At 46.4% G+C, this 22,452-nt stretch overlaps 1 protein-coding gene across 1 annotated transcript in view; it reads left to right on the plus strand.

The window, feature by feature from the left end:
* COL4A2 (collagen type IV alpha 2 chain) overlaps window positions 1-22,452 on the plus strand; it is a 181,916-nt gene that overhangs the window by 132,315 nt on the left and 27,149 nt on the right. Inside the window, exons 21-29 of the mRNA XM_033105154.1 lie at window positions 5,094-5,186; window positions 6,498-6,658; window positions 8,199-8,271; window positions 8,363-8,469; window positions 11,173-11,374; window positions 11,810-11,869; window positions 13,492-13,548; window positions 18,076-18,183; window positions 21,064-21,285. Coding sequence (XP_032961045.1) covers window positions 5,094-5,186; window positions 6,498-6,658; window positions 8,199-8,271; window positions 8,363-8,469; window positions 11,173-11,374; window positions 11,810-11,869; window positions 13,492-13,548; window positions 18,076-18,183; window positions 21,064-21,285 — 1,083 coding nt within the window. The remainder of the gene's footprint in view (window positions 1-5,093; window positions 5,187-6,497; window positions 6,659-8,198; window positions 8,272-8,362; window positions 8,470-11,172; window positions 11,375-11,809; window positions 11,870-13,491; window positions 13,549-18,075; window positions 18,184-21,063; window positions 21,286-22,452) is intronic.

A 22,452-nucleotide genomic window follows, 5' to 3' on the forward strand; every position in this document is an offset into this window, starting at 1 on the left:
GCAGTGGATTGGGGTGTAGCAGATGCTGCAAATAGAAATGGCTGGTGATGGAAGAAGGGCAAAACCTTGCTAACCTGTTGAGTATTAACAGGCTCATAGATATTACACAGTAAGGGTTGGCTGAGCGTGACTCCAGTGAGATCAGTCCTTCAGTGACACAGCGGAGAGGTGCAGTCTGAAAGCCAATGAGAGCGGAGAGCTGCTGGGTGATACGTTCCAGACAACCTTCTTCCAGGGTTGGAGGCCTCACATCTTGACTTCCAGCCTCTCTCCTCTGTTTGACCAACAATTGTAAGCAGACTTGATAATCTGTCTTCTCGGCCCATGCAGAACCAAAGCAACAGCGGAACAGGTGGCAACAGTTGAGGACGAGAAGGGACGGCTCCACCACCTGTAACGAGGAGTGGCAGCCATTAACCAAGGCCGAGATGGAAGGCTGTAAAGTAGACAAGCAGGAGGCGCTGCCCCCACATGCTACCCAGGGGGCATCATCAAATCGTAGCACTGAGAGGCATTTCCAGGTTCCGATGTTCCCGTGGTGACATCCTTTAGTTGAGAATGCCCTCAGGAGGCAGGGCACTCTGTCTTTGAGCCTGCCATCAAAAACGGTTATTCCTTCCAGCTTCCAAGCTTTTAAACAGTTATGCTTTGGACCAGGGGTGTCCAAACTTTTTTCAACGTTTTTTACCAAGGGCCATATGCGGTAAAATACTCAAACAGCCGGGCCACTCACTTGAGGTGAAGTACGTGTTGCCTCACCTGGTTTATTTAAGTAAACTAAATCTATTTTTGGAATTTGCTGCGGGCCAATTAACAATGGATTGTGGGCCGCAGTTGGCCCACGGGCCGCAGTTTGGACACCCCTGCTTTAGACTGTAAAATCTCTTAATGGAAACGTTTCAGGTCCTCAAGAGATTGGATAGCTGAGGCATTAGAAGAAAACAGGAGGTCACAATTTCTTTCTATGTGACATGGACCGCAATTTAGCAGCTGCTTCTTTTCAAAATATTTGACTTTAGATTTCCTGACATCACCCCTGATAATCTCGATGGCTTCCTCCCTTCAAAGAGGAAGAGCATCATATTTGCTAACGGGTAGTGTTTGATTTCAATTAAAGGTAAATTCAAAAACCCATGCTTTAATTGTTTTTGGGAAATGACTTTGCCATCTCTAGAAGGAAAGCTGTTGGAGGCATTAGAAGCATATCTGTGCAGACTTCTTCCAGTAATAAATCGCGGTGATGTCTCTCATTCTATTTTGCATTGTACAGTAAATTTTTAAGTTGATATGGTTCTATATTCCCAATTTTCATTCACCTGGAAAAACCGTATTCTCATATTCTTTTGAGAATTTTTAGGTGCAGATATCTCCCTGGAATTTGCCGAATAGTTTGAGCAGGGTTGAATAGTCTGCTCAGGGTTGAGCAGAAATTATTACTTTCAGGATAATTTTCTTTATCCTGAAAGTAATATTTATTACTGTGGCATTTGTGATAATGGCTGCATTTCTACAAGTGTTATATTTCCTGAGTACATGGTATTTGTTGAGTTTTCCTTTTTTTGGCAACAAAACATGATGTAGTAAAAATAAAAGCATAAAAATATGCTGCTTTAAAGGCCTGTGATTGAAGGCTAACCTTGTCATTATTCCTATAACTAAATTCCATTTCAATAAGGACATAAACTCCTGTCATCTTGCTTTATAAATCTTTCTTAGCAAACTTATGGTGTACTAACAAGTCATCTATAAACACATTAACTTATTTCTGATTGATATTGTAAACTGAAGAGAGAATTTATAAAATAGATGGAATGGTATTTGCTAAATTCTATCAACTAAAAAATTTAAAAGCATATAACTTAAGTTCTCCTTGAAATATTTATCTTATCCCATGAGACACATTGTTTCCAATCGTCTTTTTTTAAGCTATCTCTTGTACAAACAGTAGCCAACCATAATGACTTTTTTAAATATTATTGTGTATAATCAAAATTGAATATCTATGACCTCGAGTCCCACAGAGTTCGACTGTTCTCTGGGAATGAAATCGTTGGATTCTTTTCTTATCTGCATTTCATCCTGTTTTAAGCATTGTTGCTGATGAAAATCAGAATTTCTAGTGTTTTGCAGTTCCAGCAAAACCAAACCATGAAGTCCGCTTTCTTTCTGAGCTAAATATTTTCGCTTACTCCTATTTCCAGCTCAGTTAACTGAATCGAGGGGGGCAGAGGAGGCCGGGGGAGGCAGTTCCATTGTGTTCTAGAATAAGTCAAAATACTGCCTGGTTTGTTATGGCCATTGGCCTCTTCAGAGAAATCATGTTAAAAACATCTAAGAGGCACACTGCTGTTCTATAGAACCTGTTAGAAATTACTAATTTATTAGATTAAGGAAAAAAAACATAGGGAAAAGGCAGGCTGGCACCGTAAGGTGGCCACACTGCGCCTTTTGACTAGATGTACAAACTTGGTGAAGAACACCCACAATCTCCTTGTCTCACGTTTAACATGCCGACGTCCCTGAAGCATCTGTGATTAAATAGCTACCTGTGAGACTATACTTTTCATAACATATTGGAAGAGCGTTGGAGATCCAGCCCACACAGCCCACCACTGGTCTGACATGCTCTTCACCCAGTCACCAGTGGCGCATGGAGCCACATCCTCGGGCACCATTTTGCTCCATCAGCAGCCCCTCGGCAGCACAGGATGCAGCCGGCATTCCCTTTCTCACTCTTTCTTCTCTGGCCTTCCATGATGCCCCATTCTCTTATGCCCCCCGTTACCTCAAAGACCATGTTTCTGAGGATCCTTTGCTGGCCCTTCCTTCTTCTTCCCCTTCTACCCATCCATCCAGTGGATGATGGAGTTCCTTGAAGTTCATTCCTCTCTCTGTACTCTCTACCCAGGTGAACTCATCCCTTCACATGAATTTAAATACAAGTTCTATGCCAGCGCTCCTCACTGTGTCTCTAGCCCAGTTCTGAGTTCATAGTACAAACTGAACTCAGGCAAACTGTTAACTCACCATGTGGTCACCACTGTGTGTATCACAGACATCTCCAACTTTGTGTGTCCAAAACTGAATTCTGAATCGCCTGCTCCCCGCCCCACGTGCCCCTCTCCTGGGCCTCACCCATGTCCACAGACCCAGGAGCTCAGGCCAGAGTCATTCTGGCATCTCACCCACACAATGAATCTATTACCAGGTCCTAGTGATTCTGCCTCTTGAATTTTGAATCTTGAAACTGTGCATTGCTCTTCATTTCACTGCATTTGCCCAAATCAAAGCCACCACATGTCATGCTTAGTCTGCTAGAATAGCCAACCCACTCATGACCAGCTTCCATTCTTTCACTGCCCAGTAATTGTCTACACAGCCAGTGTGTTCTCTTTACATGTAAATTAGATTGTGTAACTTCTCCCTTTCAAGCCCTTTAATGGCTTCCTATTGCCCGTGGGATAAAATCCAAACCCCATTCCTTAGACCACGTGGCTGGCGTAATCTCCTTCACCTTCCTTCCTGTAACTCCTCTTCTCACTTATCACCCTCCAATGACTGCCATTCTTCCTACCTCGGCCTTTCGGACAAGCTTATCCTCTCTCAGGAACATTCCCTCCCACCCTCTCTCAGCTGGCCATCTTTTATTCTTTAGGTCTTAATTTTGTGTCACATTCTCAGAAAAGACCTCTCCCCAATTTTCAATGGGCCTCTCTCTCCCTACTACTTTGCTGAGCTCCCTGTTCTCACAGCATTGGCCATAGTTTGAGATTGGATGTTCGTCTGTTTACTAAGGTGTATCTGATGTGTGTCTTCACAGCTAAACTGTAAGGTCCACGTGGTTCTGTCATTTTGTTTCCAACTGTATACACAGCTCCCAGCACACTGCTGAGCACAGCATAAGCTCTGGGGAAATGTTTGGTGCACGAATGGATGGAGGAATGAGAGATTATATTAAATGTGTAATGAAACCAAATTACAATAGGGGGACAGTAGTCATTGCCACCTTTGCAGAAAGATTTATAGTTACCTAGGAGCGTTCTGACACTCAAATTCTGGTGTCATTTTCCCAAGCAGACAGCAAGTTTTTTAAATTAGTGTTTTCCTTTCCTTCCTGCCTCCTTAATCTCTTCATTCTCTCCTCCTCTCAGGTACCAAGAGGTGAGTGTAGCAGCATGTATTTTAATTGGTTGGAGGAGTTTTATTGGATCTTTAGAGCTATGAGCACTACAGGGTCTAGCAGCAAGGAGAACAGAACCCAGCAGGGAGACAGATTCCATACCCAGCAGTGATGTTTGCTGGACATGTGAAGCCCCAGTCTCACCACAAGATGGCACTCCTCTCGCATGTGACGTGGAGAGTTTTGTTGGCTTTTAGAGTGTGCTCCTTCCACCTTTGCCCAGATATCCCTGCTTGGAATTATCAGAGTCCTGCAGATGGTGGCATGACTTCTGAAGTACCCTGATCCCAGATAAAGGAGTGAGGGATGGGAGGGGGGAAAGTGACCATGCTGAATCCAGGTAGGTCACAAATTATCTACGTTAATTACACAAACTCCATGTGTGCATGTGTGTGCGTGTGTGCACCTGAAAGAGAGAAAGAGGAAAGAGAGTTCTTGGGGGAGTGGGGGATGATGTACATGTGTGCACCCGTTCATTCCAAGGGGAAGGACAGAATAGGGAACCAAATTCGCTGTAATATCTTTTTTTATTTTGTTTTGCTTTGCTTTTTGTCTTTTGGGGAAGCAGATGTTAGAATCAAGGTCTTTAGCACATAAATAAAATACGTGGCAAAAAAAAATCAAAGCCTTTTCTTGGACTCAACGTTTCTCAAAACAAAGATTTTTATCTCTAGACTTGAATAGAAAATCTAAATTGATGGGCTCTCACATCTCTTTCCATCAGTGAAACCTATGGCCACAGAACAGTGTCCATATCTTCCTGAAGAGATGTTTTGGAATGGAATTGGAGTGTGTGGATCATTTTTACTCTCTGTTGGGAGATTTAGCTAAAAACCCTCCAATACTGGGTTCAGCAAGTTGTGGGGTCCCTGTGCTGTGCTAACGTGCTGGCCCCTGTGGGTTTTCTCCTTAGGTTACCTTTTCGGCCTTAAAGGAAAAGAAGGAGAGCCGGGCTTTCCTGGGTCTTCTGGTTTCCCTGGGGCTCGTGGACAGAAAGGATGGAAAGGTACGGAATGTCTGGGACCGATGGGGAGGGGTGGGGGGGTGACTCGGCCCTTCTGATCCGCCTCACGCTTTCCACTTGTTCTGAATTGTACACGATCCTCCATTTCCCCACTGGCCCCCTTTCTTCCATACAGATTCCACTGAAACTAAGGTGGGTGCTGTCTGCTACGTTTTCTGAGCACCCAGCACTCAATTTGCCCACTCTTCTCTGTTCTCTGTCTGCCATGTTCATCACTGAATATTCAGGGAGTGCAGAGGACAAAAAAGATGAGAAGTGATCTCTTAGGGTGAATTCAGATCCAAGTGCTCAGCCCCAAGGCAGCGGAACAAGTGTTTGCAAAGGGCCCACCCGCTGCAGAGGGCTCATGGGGGAATCGTCTGGTCCGATCCTAAGAACAACTCCCTGAGTCAGGGATTCATGAGTGGGCAAGGAGGTCAAGGCTCAAATGAGTGATGTGACCTGCCCAGCGTCTCACTCCCACTTGGTGGCAGAAGTGCAGCTGGAACGAGCTGTCCTTGCTTTCCCCTTGCCCACTGCACCTTAGGGACACCACCCCTAGCTCCATGTTCTTTCCAGGGAAGGACTAGCCCATCCCTGGGCGTGGGTAGCGTGTTCTGGCTCTCAGCACACCTGGACATTTGTGGTGCATGTGGGATGTGTGGGTGTGTCTGCCCCCGCTGTGGACGGGGCTTCCTGCAGGAATCAGACATCCAGGGAGCAGCTGTACAATGCAGCCCCACTGAGCCATCTGTGCCCTGGGCAGCCAACCGTACAGCCAGCGCCAGGCTCCCTAGGTTCAGTGACGCCTTGATAGAAGAGAGGTGGCATGTTTCTTTTCTACCCACCCATGACCCTGGCCTCCAAGCCCACAGCTCTTGCCAGGCTGCCCTCCACCATTGCTCCCCTTCACCCAGATCCTGGAACAGTCTCCTGCCCTTATCCCTGAGGCCCCATGGTGGCTTCCTGCAGCTCCTGTCACTGGGTCCTCAACTCCCAGCACACGTCTATAAATGGTCCCACTGTTTAAGCATCTTCAGTGAGCATCACAGTAGAGTTCTGCATCCTGAGGAGACCATGACTGCACACTTGAGTAACTCATGCTCCTCCTCTAAGAAATGGAGGTGACAGTCCCCACTGCGTACAGGAGTGATGACCAGAGCAGATGATGGCCGCGAGTGCGGTGTGGCCTCCCCTCTCCCACCCAGCCCAGTCCTGCCCAGCTTAGGCTCCAGTCCCTGCAAAGCCAAGAAGAGTGCTTAACACAGACTTTGTGGACAAATAACAAGTCCCTCCCTCTTTCTCACATTGCAGGTGATGATGGGGACTGTAAATGCGCAGGTGATCAGTTGACCGGGGTTCTTCCGGGCCTGCCAGGACCCAAGGGCTTTCCGGGCATCAATGGGGAGCCGGGGAAGAAAGGGAGCCAAGGAGACCCTGGCCAGCATGGCATCCCCGGGTTCCCAGGGTTCAAGGTGAGAGACCAGTTCTACCACAAAGCTGATAAGACGGTGGATGCCTATCCCCATTTTCCCTTCCCTGGCTTTTATTTATTGAATTAACACAGCTTTAGACCAGCAACACTCATGCACCCAACACTCCATTCAAAAAGGCCATGTACTCCAAGAGGAACTTTAAAACTTTTACTGGAGGGACTGTGAAAGGGTGCAGCCGCTGTGGAAAACAGTTGGACAATACCCAAAAAAGTCCACTCCTCAATATAGACCCAAGAGACGGAAAACACATATCCAGACAAAAACTTGTATACAAATATTGAATATTTCCTAGAAGCCAAATAGATCACATTTTGTGTGCCTGGAATATCTAAAATCTTCTCGGTGCCCAAACTTTCCCCACCCATACAGCACTCGTGTTCAGCCACTGGTGTTGTGTTTGTTGTCTTGCATTTAATTATATGTTTATGTGTCTGCCAACCCCACTGCAGGAGGAATGACTAAGGCAGTTTTTTGTTTTTAAATATTTGTACTGATAGAGGCTGGCAGAGTGTTGGAAATATGGGAACCGGTCAGTAAATGAATTCATCCATCCATCCATTTGCCCAACCAATACCAACTTACTGAGCAGCGTCTGCATGTGAGACACTGTCTGGATACTGAAAGAATGTCGCCGTTTTCTGCAAAGAACTAAATCAATAAAACAAGCATCTGTGGAATTTTTTTTAGGAGAACAGAACTCATAATCACTTGTAACATTCCATTTAATTAAACCAACACTAAAAGCTCGCACAATCTTGCAAATAACACCAACCAAAATCTGCCCAAAACTAGCGTATCACACATATTAGAATGCATCCTGAACCATTAAGCTTCTCGTTTCTTCTCATTGGAAAACCTCAAATGTGAGTGTCACTGCCATAAACTTTTCTCTAGAGTATGTTTCCTCCCAACCTTAATTTCTCTTTGGAAGAAGAGTTGTTAATTAAATATTATTTGTTCTCAAGATTAATGATGACAGGTTTCCGTCCTTTGTACTTGGAGGCTTATTATCTGCTCAGATTCTAAATAATTGTGGTTAAGAGTTAACTACCTTGTGTTTTAGATCATTGCTTCTCAACAGTTCATAAGTATATGAATCCCCGGGACTTTGTTGAAATACAGATTCTGGTTCCGTTACCCCAGGTGGAGTCTGAGGTTTTATGTTTCTAACAAACTCCCAGGAGAGGCTCCTGCTGCTGGTCCATGGACCAAACTTGGAGTAGCAAGGTTCTGATTTCACTGTCCAGCCACGTGTGACTACTTCCATTAAGTTGTCATTATTTAAAATTCAGTTTCTCAGTCCCAGTGGCCATGTTCAAGTAATAGCCATTTGTGATTGGGGGCCACTGTGTCAGACAACCAGATATAAAGCACCTCTGGCATGGCAGAAAGTTCTTCTGGACGGCGCTGGGCTTGATGACGAGAAATGGCCCTCAAGTTGGATGAACGGAAAGTCACTATCTTCACAGATGTCCTTAACAGAATGAAGGAAGAAGAAATTTTGTGTTTGTTTCTACAGGGAGCCCCTGGTGGTGTTGGACTTCCTGGACCCAAAGGAATGAAGGGAGATTCTAGGACAATTACCACCAAAGGTCAGTCTTCTGTGGCCAACCAATTCTTGGACCATTTATCCTTCTATGGCAGCACTGTATGAGTAGAGTCACGCTGCAAATTCTTTCCCAGGTGAGAGGGGACAACCGGGTGTCCCAGGTGTGCCGGGTCTGAAAGGTGACGACGGCATCCACGGACGTGATGGGCTTGATGGATTCCCAGGCCTTCCGGGCCCTCCTGTGAGTAGCCCTCATCCTAATCAGTCACATTCTTAAATATCTCGGAAGCAAATGGCGCTGGCACTGCACTAAAGCCACCCCATGCAACCCATTCTATTTTAATGAGCAGAAATCATATTTTTAGGTAACAGTGCATTAGGGTGGTAGCCAAGCCAGAGTGAACATTTGAAAGTCAAAGAAATAACAAATGTTCTTCCTTGGTGTAACATGGAATGAAACATACCCCACCCCAAATCAAATGTCCTGAAATAGGTGGTGGAAGGCTATCTATCTAGGATAAGTTGTAAAACATACAACTTGTCTGGGCAGCAAACACACCAGCATTGAAAGAGAAGATATCTACTAATATGCAGAGTCCCAGCCTCCTTTGTTGGAGGGAAGGCTGGAGTCAAAGACGGAGAAGGGTGGAGATGAACCACCGAGACGAGATCCACTTACACTCATCCTCCTCCTCTCCCTGACCTCAGCCCTGCCATCATGCCTTTCCCATGGACAGTTCTGGAGTTTTCTCCTGATTCTGTAATATGATTTCTCACCTCTTTTTGTTCTAGATTCCATTTTCGTCCCCCTCAGCTCCTTGAATAGTTTCCTGAGGCTGCTGTAAGAGAGCCACAGACTGAGCAGCTTAAATGACAGAAGCAGCTTGTGGGGGACACAGTTCGACCCACAACTCTCTTCCTTCTCCTCAGAGCTTCACACCTAAATTCTCTTTGCTGGCTCATTTGCCTCATTCCAAAACCAAAGCCTTCTCCTTCCGTAACGTGGGTCATTTCTATTATAACACTGTTACGTTTGAGTGCAGTTTTCTTGGGCTCTTTGAAGACACCTGGATTATTAATAATCTAGAATTGCTTTTCTAAAATTCTGACTTTGAAAATCATTTTCAAAAAGAACTTGTGTGCCCCAGTTGCACGACCACGCTGTCCCTTGAACTGTGGCTCTCTGGGATGAAAGCGTGGAGACCACTTATTTGGCTGATAAGGAAATGACGAGAGGTCACATGACTTACCAGCACTGAGTCTGGGTCCTGTTCTGTGATCACAGAATTTCAGGTGTGTCAGTAGCTTTGGGGAAGGTCAGAGAAGGGAGGCTGTGCTCTGGGTAGGATGCTTCCAAAAACACCAATAATTCTATGATCAGGTATCATAATAAGTCTCATCTGTAAGTCAAGAGGGGGAAAACAGTGAGGCCAGAGATACAGTTGGTAAAGAGGACAGTGGATCATATTGGTTGTTTGAACCATGTCCTGTTTTAACCTGTTCAAATGTGATTATGAAGTGGCTGTTGTATGTGGTGTGTGTGTGTGACATGCACATGTGTATATGAGTGTGTCTTGACTCATCACAGTGGCCTTGTCTGATGTGGCTTGTGAACTGATTGGGGTTCCGTAGCACGTTCGGCATGACTATGAGGGCAGCCAGCCTCGGCATCACCTAGGACTGGCCGACAGCCCTCAGGCCAGCTCCCGGCCGGCAGGGGCTGCTGTCCTCTCTCTGTTGCTAAGAGCCAGTGCTCAAACCCACCACTTCTGAGTCCCATTTTGGTGGTGTGTGTCAGTATGCTTGCTTTTTCCTTGCTTGCTGGAATTTCTAATCTAGAACGTAAAGACCTGCCTTGCAAAGCCTCAGAGAGCACTGACTCCCCAGAACGCTGCCCCGTGGTCGCCATCATTGCCCACTAAGTTCGGTGTGCCTGCCGTTTGATTTCTGTAGCAGATCTGGGAAGTGTAAAGTCCTGTCCTTACCGTTAAGCCCATCTTAAAGTAGCCAAAACACGGGAGGCGGTGTGGCTTAATCAGAGCCACACTAATCCAGACAGAGCTTGACCCTCGATCATCCCACTACTCCCCATGCCTTTGGAAATGAAGAAGAAAGGTAACCTCAGTGCACAGCAGTGTTTCATTTGCTAGCAGTCGCTGCCTCCTTGCCATTGGAATATCCTGGTCTCATTCACAGCGTGAGCGGATGGGCTGGGACTTAATTGCATGGCTGGTACACCAGCTTGTTTAGACACTGTCAGCACAAAGTCAGGCCGTGGTGTGCCGGTGACCCCGCAGACATCATTCCTTCTAAGTCCCCGGTTCTCACAGCCCTTCCTTTCATCGCCCCATCGCCCACCCCAGTGTTCCACACCTGTTTGGTAGTTTCATTAATAGGACCTGGCATTGCTGAGTGCCTCCCAGCTGCCAGCTTTTCTGATCCTATCATCTCTCCGTATTTCTCATGAGCACATACTCTTTCTTTCTTGTCCAAATTAAAGACTTCCTTCTCTTTAACAATACATTAGCCTTTGTGAATAGTAGATGTGTCACGAGTGCTAAATCATAACAATAAAAATGATGTGTTCCTGCTCCCATTTATCCAAACCTATGCCTAACTGTTCTCATACAGAATTCTTCCTGTGGATAAAGGTCTGAATCGATGCACAGGTGCTAGTGGCTTGGAAGAGAGAACAATAAATACTTACATCGATCTGTATGCCTCCCAGCACTCCCTTCTATTGTGTTGCTCTCAGTTGGTATAAAATCTGTCCTTTATTTCTGTGCCTTCATCAGATCATGACTGTAGGTTCATATTAATCTCTGCTGTCTTTCTGCTCTGTATCCGGAGCATGGAACTCCGGGAAATGAGGACCTGGAACTGGGAATATGACTGTCTTTGAGGTTTACATATCTTTTAATAGACAAACTGAATTTTCTTATAGGGTGACGGCATCAAAGGGCCCCCAGGTGACCCAGGTTACCAAGGACTACCTGGCACTAAGGGCATTCCAGGAGAAAGGGGTCCCCCGGGATTGGGCCTGCCGGGCCCCAAAGGCGAGCCTGGTTTTCCCGGAGATGCTGGATTACCTGGATCACCAGGCTTCCCCGGTCCTCCTGGTCCCCCAGGCATTCCAGGACAAATAGGTATGAGGGAGCTTCCCTTTTTTCTTTCAAAGTCATGGGACTTAGTGCTTAAACATCTACCCACTGTTCTTTTCTGGAATTTTATATGAATCTCCAGTGGTGTCACATAAGAATTCCGTACTGCGCCATCAGTTTTCAGCACATACAAATGACACCCCACCATGGTGTTTCTGAACCCACCACCAGCCTCCTTTCAGTAGCTGGAATACGGGGCCTCTCCCTCTAGTGCTGAAGTCATGGAGGCTCTGCTCAAAAGCTCAGAAATGGTTTTTTGGAGTCTCTGCCCATCCCCCAGCCTCCCCACCACCACCACTGCACGCACGCACGCACGCGCACACACACACACACACACACACACTCACACACCCATAGATAAGTCAGTGACTTTCAGTTGTTCCAAAATTGCCTCACACTGTCATCATGTCTTGCTCGCAGATTGTGATACAGATGTGAAAAGGCCCATTGGAGGTGACGGACAGGAGGTCATCCAGCCAGGTACTGTCATGAAGATCAGGTGGCTATAGAACTCTTTAAAACTTTTGGTTTGTAAAACATGTGACTCATCGGCAACCTCTGTGAGCTCCTGCAGTGAGCATGGAGCTGCAGTAAGAAATATAAACACTTGCAAAACTGGGAGCTGGCATCTCATCTGATTCAGCTTAGAATCAAAGGAAAGGCAAGTATAATAACACATGGTGTTACCAAGTCTTGCCACCAATATAAAGCATCAATATACAACATTGGCAAGAACTCTACAGATAAGTATTTTCACACCTAACAGATAAGCAAATAGTCATCTCTGTCTATAGATATGTAAAGGAAAACTGTGAATTATTTGCTCATTATATAGGGTGAAGGCCAGTCCAGGTAGATGCTAGAAGAGAAGAATTTGGCCTAGTGATAAATGAATGCTAGAAAAAAACAAGGACTGACAGATGAGGATGTGGAGATGACCCTGAGCCAAGGATTAGTGGTGGGAAAGAAGAAAGGGAGACTATTTGGAGGTAGACCTGGCCGGCCTTGGAGAGCAAAGTCTCCAACCAGGGGAGACTTAGAAACCCAAGTGGGAAGCCTGGGAGAGAGATGATTTCGCAATACCAAGGGAATGCCAACCTTGGTCAGGATTTTGAAAAGAGAAATAAAGAGGATGAGTTTTGCACAAAGTTGAAGGTGCTAGTAAAAAATTTGGATGGCAGTTGAAAGTTTGGGTATAATTCTCAACATAAAGGTTGGGGTTGGAGAAGTAGCATCAGAATCTATGGGTCCCCTGCATGAGGTATGGGAATGGCTCCAGCACTCAGGGCAAGCTGGCAGAGCAGGAATGGCAAACCCCAAAGCTTTCAGAGAGCTGGCCAATCACACCGAGGTGGGAACGCACCGGGTTCCTTTCTTTTTATGACCTGAGCTAGCACCCCCTGGCCCCTAGCATGGCAGAGAAGATCAAAGCCTCTGCAGACCTTGGCCATTAGGTCAGGCCAAAACAGGAGCCCAGCAAATCCCAGGCACACGGATGAAGGACATCTCAAAGAATTGATGTGCCTAGAGGGGTCCTTCTCAGACAAAGTCCAGACAACAAAATACCCCTGTTTAATGTCACTGCCCTGGCCATGCCAACCGGAAGTAGGCACCACCCAGGTTTATTTTGCAAGGCTCAAAGCAGCTAATTGCTGTGGCTAATTCTGAAAGTATTCAAAGTAACAAAGGAGAAGTCAAAGAATTCCTTTTGAAATCACAAGCTGTCTGCATCCACTGGTGGACATTTCCAGACCAAAAAAGGCATTCACGTTGACTCACTGGGGAAGGCCCAGACACCGTAACTCAGTTATGCCGAGGTATTGCCCTAAAAGAAGGGACGGATCCTTGCCAGCACAGTGCCAGTTTTTATTTGACCGGACTTGCTTTATTTGCATTTTACATTCATATTCTAATTCCATTACACGATGAAATCTAACATTTATTTACTTCAGAGTCAAGATTAATTAGCTCATTAAATTACTCTGATCGTAAAATGGTAGCCAATTTTCATGGCTGGTACTCTTGACCTTGGCAATATCCCAGCGCCATGAAATTCAGCATTAAAGATTGCTTCAGCTCCTCTTTTCTTCCTCTCTTCCCAGGTTGTGTTGGAGGGCCTAAGGGATTGCCAGGCCAGCCAGGAACCCCAGGCCCCAGAGGTAATGTACTCCGGTAAACTGGAGAGCGCTTACAGCCTTCCTCTTTGCATCTTCTTCATTTTTTTTCCCCCTCTTTCTACATCCTTCCTCTGCCCCCTGCGTTCCTCTCCGCCCCTGGACGTCATCGTGTTGTGCCATTTTGGCACTTGACTGCAAATTGCGGCAGCTTCTATAGGAAGCAGATTTTTACTCACCAATATAGAGAATGTGTGCAGTAATTGACACCTAGTGAACCACAGTCTGAAGGAAGAGATTCGTGCTACACAGGATTCAGCCTCAGCGATGGCACGAACCTTGGTGGGCATCCTAAGAGTGGCAGAGATTGAAGTGCTCTTTCAGACTGGAAAGGAAGTTGACCTCTGTGTATTCCTCTTTTACCCCTTTGTGTCTCAGGATATATGGGAAGAACCTATAGGAGAGGATTGTTTCTTTGGGGTTTTGACTGAGAGGAAAACAGAAAGGAACAGGGCTAAGAATTTGTTTCTATAATCTGGAGGAGCAGGCTTTTGTGTAGCACCACGCACCCCAATAAAGAACCCACATGAAATAAGTCGGGATTCTCTGTAACGGAGCCCAGTGTCTCAGCGGTCCGTGCACCCACTGGTGGCAGGGCATTTCAGAGATAGCAGGTGGGGCCTGGGCGACCACAGCTGCTTGGTGATGCCCAGATGTCTGTGTCTATAACTTAGGAGAGGCAAGTCCCCAGACTGCAGCAACTGAGAGGAGTTCAACCTTCTGATTTCACTCCTCCTCTGTGGTGGGCAAAGGGAAGCTCCCCAAGCACACACTCAGATAAGCCAGTGTTGAGAGCATGAGGCATGCGGCCAGGAGCCTGCCGGGACGGGAGTCCAGTTCTACCACTAATTAGCAGTGGGGCTTTGGGCCGCTTACTTCTTCTGGAACTTAGTCTCCTCGACTGTACGAAAGGAATGAAACAGGTGTTCCAGACCCTCCCTGCTCTGCAAATGATGCCCTCAGTACTGCCCATGATAAACTGTGGGTGAGGTCTCATGTAAACGGTAAAGTGCTAAGCCAGCGGGACAGTTTTCAACAGCAGCTAAGTGGAAACAGGATTCAAAACCTACATGAGTTGGGTGTGAGGGGAGGGGAGTGTGAACATGTTTTGACAACATGAAGCTTTAATAAGATCGTTGGTTAATGAGATCATAGGTTCAACATTTTCTGATAAAGACTAATACTCGGTCCAGAATGCGACTGTGGACTGGCAAAAACATGATCTTTCGTGCTTCCCGCACATACTGATCTCATGAGAGTGACGTAGCCTGTGATTCTGAAGTAACAATAGAGTTCGGAGGCAACATAGGGTGTTTCATGCCCTGTTCTCAATTTCAGTTACATTTTCTCTTAGGCCTGACTGGGGTTTCTTTTCAGAAACTGACTCATGAGTTGAACTCATGTAATACATCTTCACTTCAGAACAGCTTGAAAAATGTATCTATCGTTTGTTTTATCTAACTGTTGAACTTCATATTCATGTAGGACTTTATCGGTACAAAGCCCTTTTATTCTGTTCATCTATTACATTCATATTTATAGATTCACAAGTATATTGGACTTCTAAACAAATATATTTCTATACATCAGAGTGTGACCAAACCCCGTCTCATCGTCAGAGTAATGACCTTAGAGAAGTCCAGTCTTGTGTAAGAGAAGACATCATTTGGCCATGACTAATACTGAATGCTCCTTCCTCGTCTCCCCAGTCAAGTATGAGATTCTGTTTAAAATCATGTAATTACACTCAGGAGATGATGGCCTAAGAGGATCAGGCTATCCATGGGAAATTTCTGGATAATCCATGCATCTATTTGGAGTGTGAGTAAGGGTGAAGCTTGGGTTCACCAAGGCCAGCCTTGCTACCAGCCGCTCGGGGAATGAGGTCCCACAGAGAGACCTGCTGGGTGACAAACACAGCCTTGTCCCCAGCCCAAGGGAAATGCTTACAAGAGACTCTCTCAACCCCTTTCTGCCCCCCTATAGAAAAAGTTTGAAAACTCCAGGATGCTGGATTGTCCCCTCCTACGTGATGGCAGGGCAGCAGCCCAACCTAATGGCCTGCAGGGACATTTCTAAAGGGACAGTAGCCTGGAGAGGCTGGAATCCTTACTGTACGGATACAGCTCTCCACCCAGCGCTTTGCCTGCCCACGTCCCTGCCCGCCTGCCTCACGTGCTACAGAGAGGAAGCTGCTGTTCTAATATTTACAGAGAATTATGATTCCTGAAGCACCTGGCTGCCAGCGACAGGTGTGCTGGCTGTGGTTTCTGAGAGCCTGAGGTGAAGGGAATCTTTGAGCCTGAAACCAGGCAGGCATAGAGACACCTGGAAAAAGTGTCTCAGGTTTGCTTGCTGTATGAAAAGGTTCAGATCAGAGATATCCAATAGATTAGGAGTTATTTCGTTTAGCTGGTCTGAAGTTTTACTTTGTTTAGTCTGAGTCATTCATTACAAGTAATACAAGTCAACATTTTTCAAATCTAGATAGATTGGCTGTGGGTAAAAGATACGAGAAACTTTCAAGGGATGTTCTTCTTTAAAATGCTTAAGTATTGTGTTTGCAGAATGCAATGAGGGCGGTTTAATGAATTGTGATAAGGTGTAGACTGATCAGCTGGAGGAGACTCGGGCGGCCTGTTAGCACCTTGCTACTCAACATGTGGTCCTCCGGGTAGTGATGTAATCAACCTCCCAACATCAGGGTATTTTCCAAAGCTCCAGGAGGGTCGAAAGTGAGTGGAGACTGGTGTCAGAGGGGCCACAGGCGGGGGGCTGAGAACCCCTCAACCACTCAGGAAGCGGATCCCCAAAGCCGCCAGCAGGCCTGCACTCGCTGCCTGTGTGGTGATGGGCAGCTCCTCTCAGCTCCCCAGGGAGGCGGGCAGGTGCCCTGCAGATGTAGGCCTTTCCTGTGAACCTGCAGTCAAGGCTTCAGTGAATCGGGAGGAGGAGTCGAGTTTCTGAAGCGAGGGTCCTCCTCTTCATATACTGACAGTCACTCTGAGACTCTTGGGAATCTTGATAAAGGATCTACTCAGCTCAAGCAAGTCTGTGGAGCTTTCGATCTTACATCTCCTGACGTTGACCCTGGTTGCGCTGGAGACAGAGACCAATACGAGAATTTCTCCCAAGAATCCCCATGTCTAGGAACACGTACTTGGTGTCAGTTTGCAAACTTTGCTTCATGCAAGAACCTGTTATACAAATGAGGTCTCTGTGGTCAGAGAAGACCAGAGGCCCACATGTGTGACACACACCCACTCCAGAGACGTAATCTGAGGCCTGGTCACTGCAAAGCACTCAGAAGTCCGGGTCTGGGTGTCTGAGTCTCCAGGTCATTGTCCTGCCATTGCTGGTTAGTTTCACTTCCTGAACAGGGCTCCCTTGGCTGAAAGCCCCTAGCTTGCTTCCTGTCTGACCCTTCTCTCTCATTTCTGCCATCTGTATACCCACTTTCTGAGCAGGGAAGGGAGGGTGGGTACCACACAACATCCCCTGGAAACATGGATGAAAAAGCGTGGAAGTTCAGCTTTGTGACACTGGTGAGGAACTCCAGCCTTCTAATCGTAGGGACATTTGTGGAGTTCACCCACTGTACATGCACTGCTCAGATATTTGATAAGATCATCTCATTGAGTCCTTACAATACCCCGTGAAGTAGGTATTTCTCCATTTTGCAGATGAAGAAACTGAGGCCCAGAGAGGTTCAGAAACTTATCCAAGGCCATACAGATAGAAGAGGTAGAGCCAACATTTCATACCCAGGCATTCTGAGCCCTTAGTCAGTACACTGCGGAACCTTAATATTGAGCATTATTCTTGTAGCTTGAGTCCTTTAAGCATGATTTTTAAACATTGGAAATCATTCTATAAGCCCAGAGGTGCTGTTTTAGTCAGTCATTATAATCTTCAGCTCCAGTATTTCTGTTTGTTTGTTTGTTTGTGGCATCTATTTCTTTGTAGAACTTCTTGTGTTGTTCATGTATTATTTTCCTAATTTTATTTATTGTCTATCTGTGTTCTCTTGTATTACCTGAGCTTAATTGGGGCAATTATTTTGAATTCTTCATCAAGCATTTTTTAGATCTCCATTTCTCTAGGACTGGTTACTGGCGTTTTATTAGTTTGCTTTGCTGGGGTCATGGTTATCTTTCTTCATGATCCTTGTGTCCTTGTGTTGGTGTGTGCACGTTTGAGGAAACAGTCACCTTTTCCAGTCTTTATTGACTTCAGCAGGAAAGACCTTCACCAGTGGGATTGTGGGCGGGCCAGCTGGTGGCGTCCACTGGCTGGGGGAGTCTGCTGCCATGGTCTGTGGGGTCTGCAATTGGGTATGTCTAGCCATCAGTGGTGCTGTTTTAGGATTTAAATCCCCCAGCCTCATTGTTTCCCAGTTTCATAAGAGACCACATTAAGTCAGGTGCCAATCTCGATCACCTCCCATTCATCTACTGCTGCAATTTCCTCCTTCGGCTCTGAAGTGTGTCATGATTTCTTTGGGTTGTTTAGGTGCCAAAGGCCTCAGAGGGATGCCAGGATTATCAGGAGCTGATGGACCACCCGGACTCAAGGGTCTCCCAGGAGATCCAGGTCGTGAAGGGTTCCCAGGGCCCCCAGGTAAGTCAGGGTCCGACCCCCGCTCAGCCCCTTAGGTTAGAATATAACTGAGTGTATGAGCAGGGTGCTTCAGCTCTGTGGCTTTTACGTTTAGAAACTGTGTCAGCAAATTCTGGATGACAACTTTTGGTCTTCTTGGGAGATTGAATTTCTTGGATTTCTTATCACTAATGTTATCCTGGGGTTTTGTAGCAGATAATACAGATAATGCAGGAGAAAAGGAGGTAGGTGTGCAGAAAGTTTTTCCTCTGGTTGATACGAAACGTTCAGGACAGCATAGTATTATCCTCCTCTGTAAGGCACCAATCGCCCTCTCGACATCCATTCCCAATGCTGATCACTCACCACACACCTACAACAAACATCTACATTGTTGCTTTACAGAGCATTACCTGCTGGCTCTTAAGTTTGCAGCTTGTCTGAGTAAGCAGTTCGAACCATTCCATCTACATTTGGCACAATCAAGAATTATGGAAGCCAGTTAGTTGCTAAAAGAGCTAAAGCCTTTTACCTGAATATGGAGGAATGTGAATGTGTTTCTCGTAATGAATTGTAGTAAGAAATAGGGAGTACCTGCTGGAGTGTCAGCATACTCTATGCTATGATTCAATGTCCCCAAACACAGGTGTCCCTTTGTAGTTATGGCTCAACTGGTGCGAGTGAGCATGACTGTGTTACTTGGTGTACAGAGGCCCATGCATGTTAGAATTGTAGTATTTAAATAAAACTGTAGAAATCACTAAGGTCACCCAATGCCAAACATCCTCCCTCGGGATTCTGGTCAGGTGTTCTTCTAGCCTCTACTGGAATCACTCTTGTCACCCAGCACCTGTGAAACATTGAAACTCTCTTATTGCTAGAAAGTTCTTCTTCAGTTGCAATGAAATCTGCCTCCCAGTAAGTTCTCCATTGGTTGGTTCTTAAGCCACTGGTTCTACTTCATAACCATCCCTCACACACATTAGGAGAGAGTGGCCGTATCTCCCCATAGACATCTCCAGCATGGGCAGAACTGAGCCCGGGAATGAAGACTTGCTTTTTGTGACATATTTTTCATGCCTGCGGAATTCTGACCTTCTGGGACTGCCCTCCACGTGTCAGCACCCCTTTCAAACTGGGCTCCAGGATCTGAATAAATGTTCCACACATCTGGAATATCACACAGAACGGTGGGACTATTGTGTCCTTAGTGTTAGACCCTTAGCAAATACAGAGGTTGCCAAAAAAAATGTATACACATTTTAAGAAAGAAAAAAACTATGAAAATTGTAATAATACATACTGATAAGAAAAGGTAAGTACAAGTCACATTTGACTTCTGTAATTACAAGAGGTGTTCCAAGTGGTTACCATCAGCGTCCAGACACTTCTGATTACAGCGAACTACTGCTTGAGCAACTTTGACCAAAGTGTCCACTTGTATACATTTTTTTGGCACACCCGGTATTGTCAGCAAAGAGTAATTGAATTTTACCTCTGTCCTACACTCAGACAAGTGGTTTAATCCTAAATGTAGAACTTTGTATCAGTCCCTGATAGATTTTCTTCCTGGATTCAGCCTTGGCCTATAGAGATCGCTACAAACCTTTATTCTGTTCCTTTCATCCTGTACATACACCTTGCCATGATTTGCTAAAGTGGGAGGCATGCTCCCCGTGTCCTTTGTCAAGGCGTTGGTAACAGCCCTGCACTGGAGACAAGCACAGGAGCGTTTTTATGCCGCCACACCGGAGGGTCAGATGGGTCATTTTGTTGCCCTGCGGGAGCCCTCGGCGGTTAGAAGTCACAGCGTCATCACTTGGCTGATACCACGTATACTGAAGTTAAGTGTGGATTTTTTTGAAAGAAGGAAAGTAACTCATAAATACCTTCTTGCATTAAATATGAAGGGTACCTAGGAAGCATAATTTGCAATCCGAGACAAGTGGGCGTGAACTCTCCTGTTGTGGAAAATGGGGGGGATATGCTCATTAATAGGGGCTGCAGGAAGTTGACAGCATTCGTAGAAAGCCCGTTCCATACTGAAATGGGGACAGGGACATTGAATAGACCAGAGGGAAGGGGTAAAGGAGGAACTGATCTATTTGATTTTAGAAATGCATGTCGCTTTTTATGATAGTGAAATGTACCATACTTCCATCACTGTGTGCAGAAGAAAATGAAGACTGCCAACCACAACAAGAATCTATTCTAGAAATAAGATCCACATGTGCACACTTACCTACAAATTTAAGTAGACAGTTGTTAACATTTCCACGAAAACCATATCTCTTCTTTATGTTGATAAATTACAGCATTAAAACTCTGAAGTAAGGTCCAGCTAACTAATTCTCAGATTACGTCCAGATCCTGTTCTCTGTTCCAAACCCGGGCATACCAATCAACCCCTCTTCCAACTCCAGTCGTTGCAAGCTTTCCTGCCCTAGGGAAGGCCCGGGGCCGTGGGCAAGGGCTCTCTTTTGTCAGTTATGCCACATAGAAAGGACAGGCAGATTGCCTGCACACCACAGCTGAGGCAGTACTGACCTCAGAAAACACATGACTGTCTGTTCCTTCAGTGCAGTCTGAGGTCACACGAAGAGCAAAGGCACTGAAAGGGGAAGTAGTGAGGACACCATTGGACCCAGTGGTGAGGAAAGGCACAACCGCAGGCACGTGACAGCCACCCTCCCTCCATCCAAACACGGACGATTGAAAGCCACCATGACAAAGGGCTATCAATTCCCCTCCGAAGCGTTTCCAAACTCACTGATGACCAGGGATGTATTATCAGGGAGAGAGTTTGCAAACACTTATGCTCTCCAGAGTCTTTCTGAAAGTTCTCTTAAAATGTCACAGTGCTGACCTGTGGTTTTGGGAATGACCCATGTTTCCTTTTAGGGTTCGTGGGGCCCCGAGGATCCAAAGGCACAGTCGGCCTGCCTGGCCCAGATGGGCTCCCGGGTCCCAGTGGCCCACCAGGGCCAGTCGGGCTTCCAGGGGACAGGGGCCTTCCTGGTGAAGTCTTGGGAGCCCAGCCCGGTCCCCGGGGAGATGCTGGATTGCCTGGACACCCCGGGCTAAAGGGCCTTCCAGGAGACAGAGGTCCACCTGGATTCAGAGGTAAGTCACCGTGGCAGGAGGGGAGCACAGGGCCCCATCCCACTGCACCGTGGCTCCCAGGGGTGGGTCCAAAATCCCCCCTGGGTGGATTTTGTAAGAAGTGATAGGATTGTATGGTAGGAGTCTTGCTTTTTTCTTTTCCACACTTAGTTCCAATGTTCCTTTAGAATGTTTTTAGAACAATAATCATCATCCTGTGTTATCTTCTGTAGCCAGAAAAGGATGGCCATTTGAGACCTTTTACGAGTACGGACTCACTGATATACTGTGTTCCCAAATTGGGTGTGAATCAGCATGGGGGCGCTTCCTGGTGCCTTCAGCAGAATGTGTGCAGTAGGTGTGAGGGAACTTGGCCAGGCTTAGTGAGAGGCTGCGGAAGAAGATAGAAGTGGTCTGGAATGCAAGCTCATGTGTAAAATTGATTGGTTTAAAAATTCATTAATGTTGGTCACAATATCATCTATGTATGTTTAGCAAAGTAGAAGGACCATGCATGGTTTGATGAAGGAACAAGGTATCAGATGGCTTTACGTATCAATTTATGCAAAATTGGCATTGAGAACCCCGAACACCTTGCTTAAATGAAAGATTGTCACTACAGAGCAAGTGTTCGCTTTCAGAGCACCAGGGGCTGGAGCCCTCCAGACCAGCGAAATCTGCCGTTTGGGGTTCCCAATCATATATGAAGATGCAGGATGCGCCGCGACTTTACATGTCAACTGGTTGTTGACAGCATGTCATCAGTCCCCGCCCCAAGCTCAGACAGAATGGGCTTCCTATGTGGTGCAGAAGCGTATGTCCCGTCCCTTGACTGCCATCAGACTTGTAGGGCATCTGTTATGTGAAGACACTGGGGGAGGAACCCTGATTCTCAGCAGGCAGGTGAACTCACCAAGTTCAGGAGAGAGAATTGGTTTGCAGATGAGCCTGTCAGTTCCCAGCAGGCCTAGGAGGTGGGACACAGGGCACGTGGGTTTTCACGATGATACTGGTCAGTGCCTCCACTATTAACTGAGCGGGACAACCCCCAGTGTGGGTGCCGGGGTTCACTGAGACACCCACTAGGGCAAGGCCCGAAGAATGGAAGAGCCTGAGATGGCTGAAGTACACGCGTGCACACACTCAGTCATGCACGTGCACACACGTGTTCGCACATGCATTCAAACG

The sequence above is a fragment of the Rhinolophus ferrumequinum genome, chromosome 4 (genome assembly GCF_004115265.2).
Source record: "Rhinolophus ferrumequinum isolate MPI-CBG mRhiFer1 chromosome 4, mRhiFer1_v1.p, whole genome shotgun sequence".
NCBI classification, from domain to species: Eukaryota; Metazoa; Chordata; class Mammalia; order Chiroptera; family Rhinolophidae; genus Rhinolophus; species Rhinolophus ferrumequinum.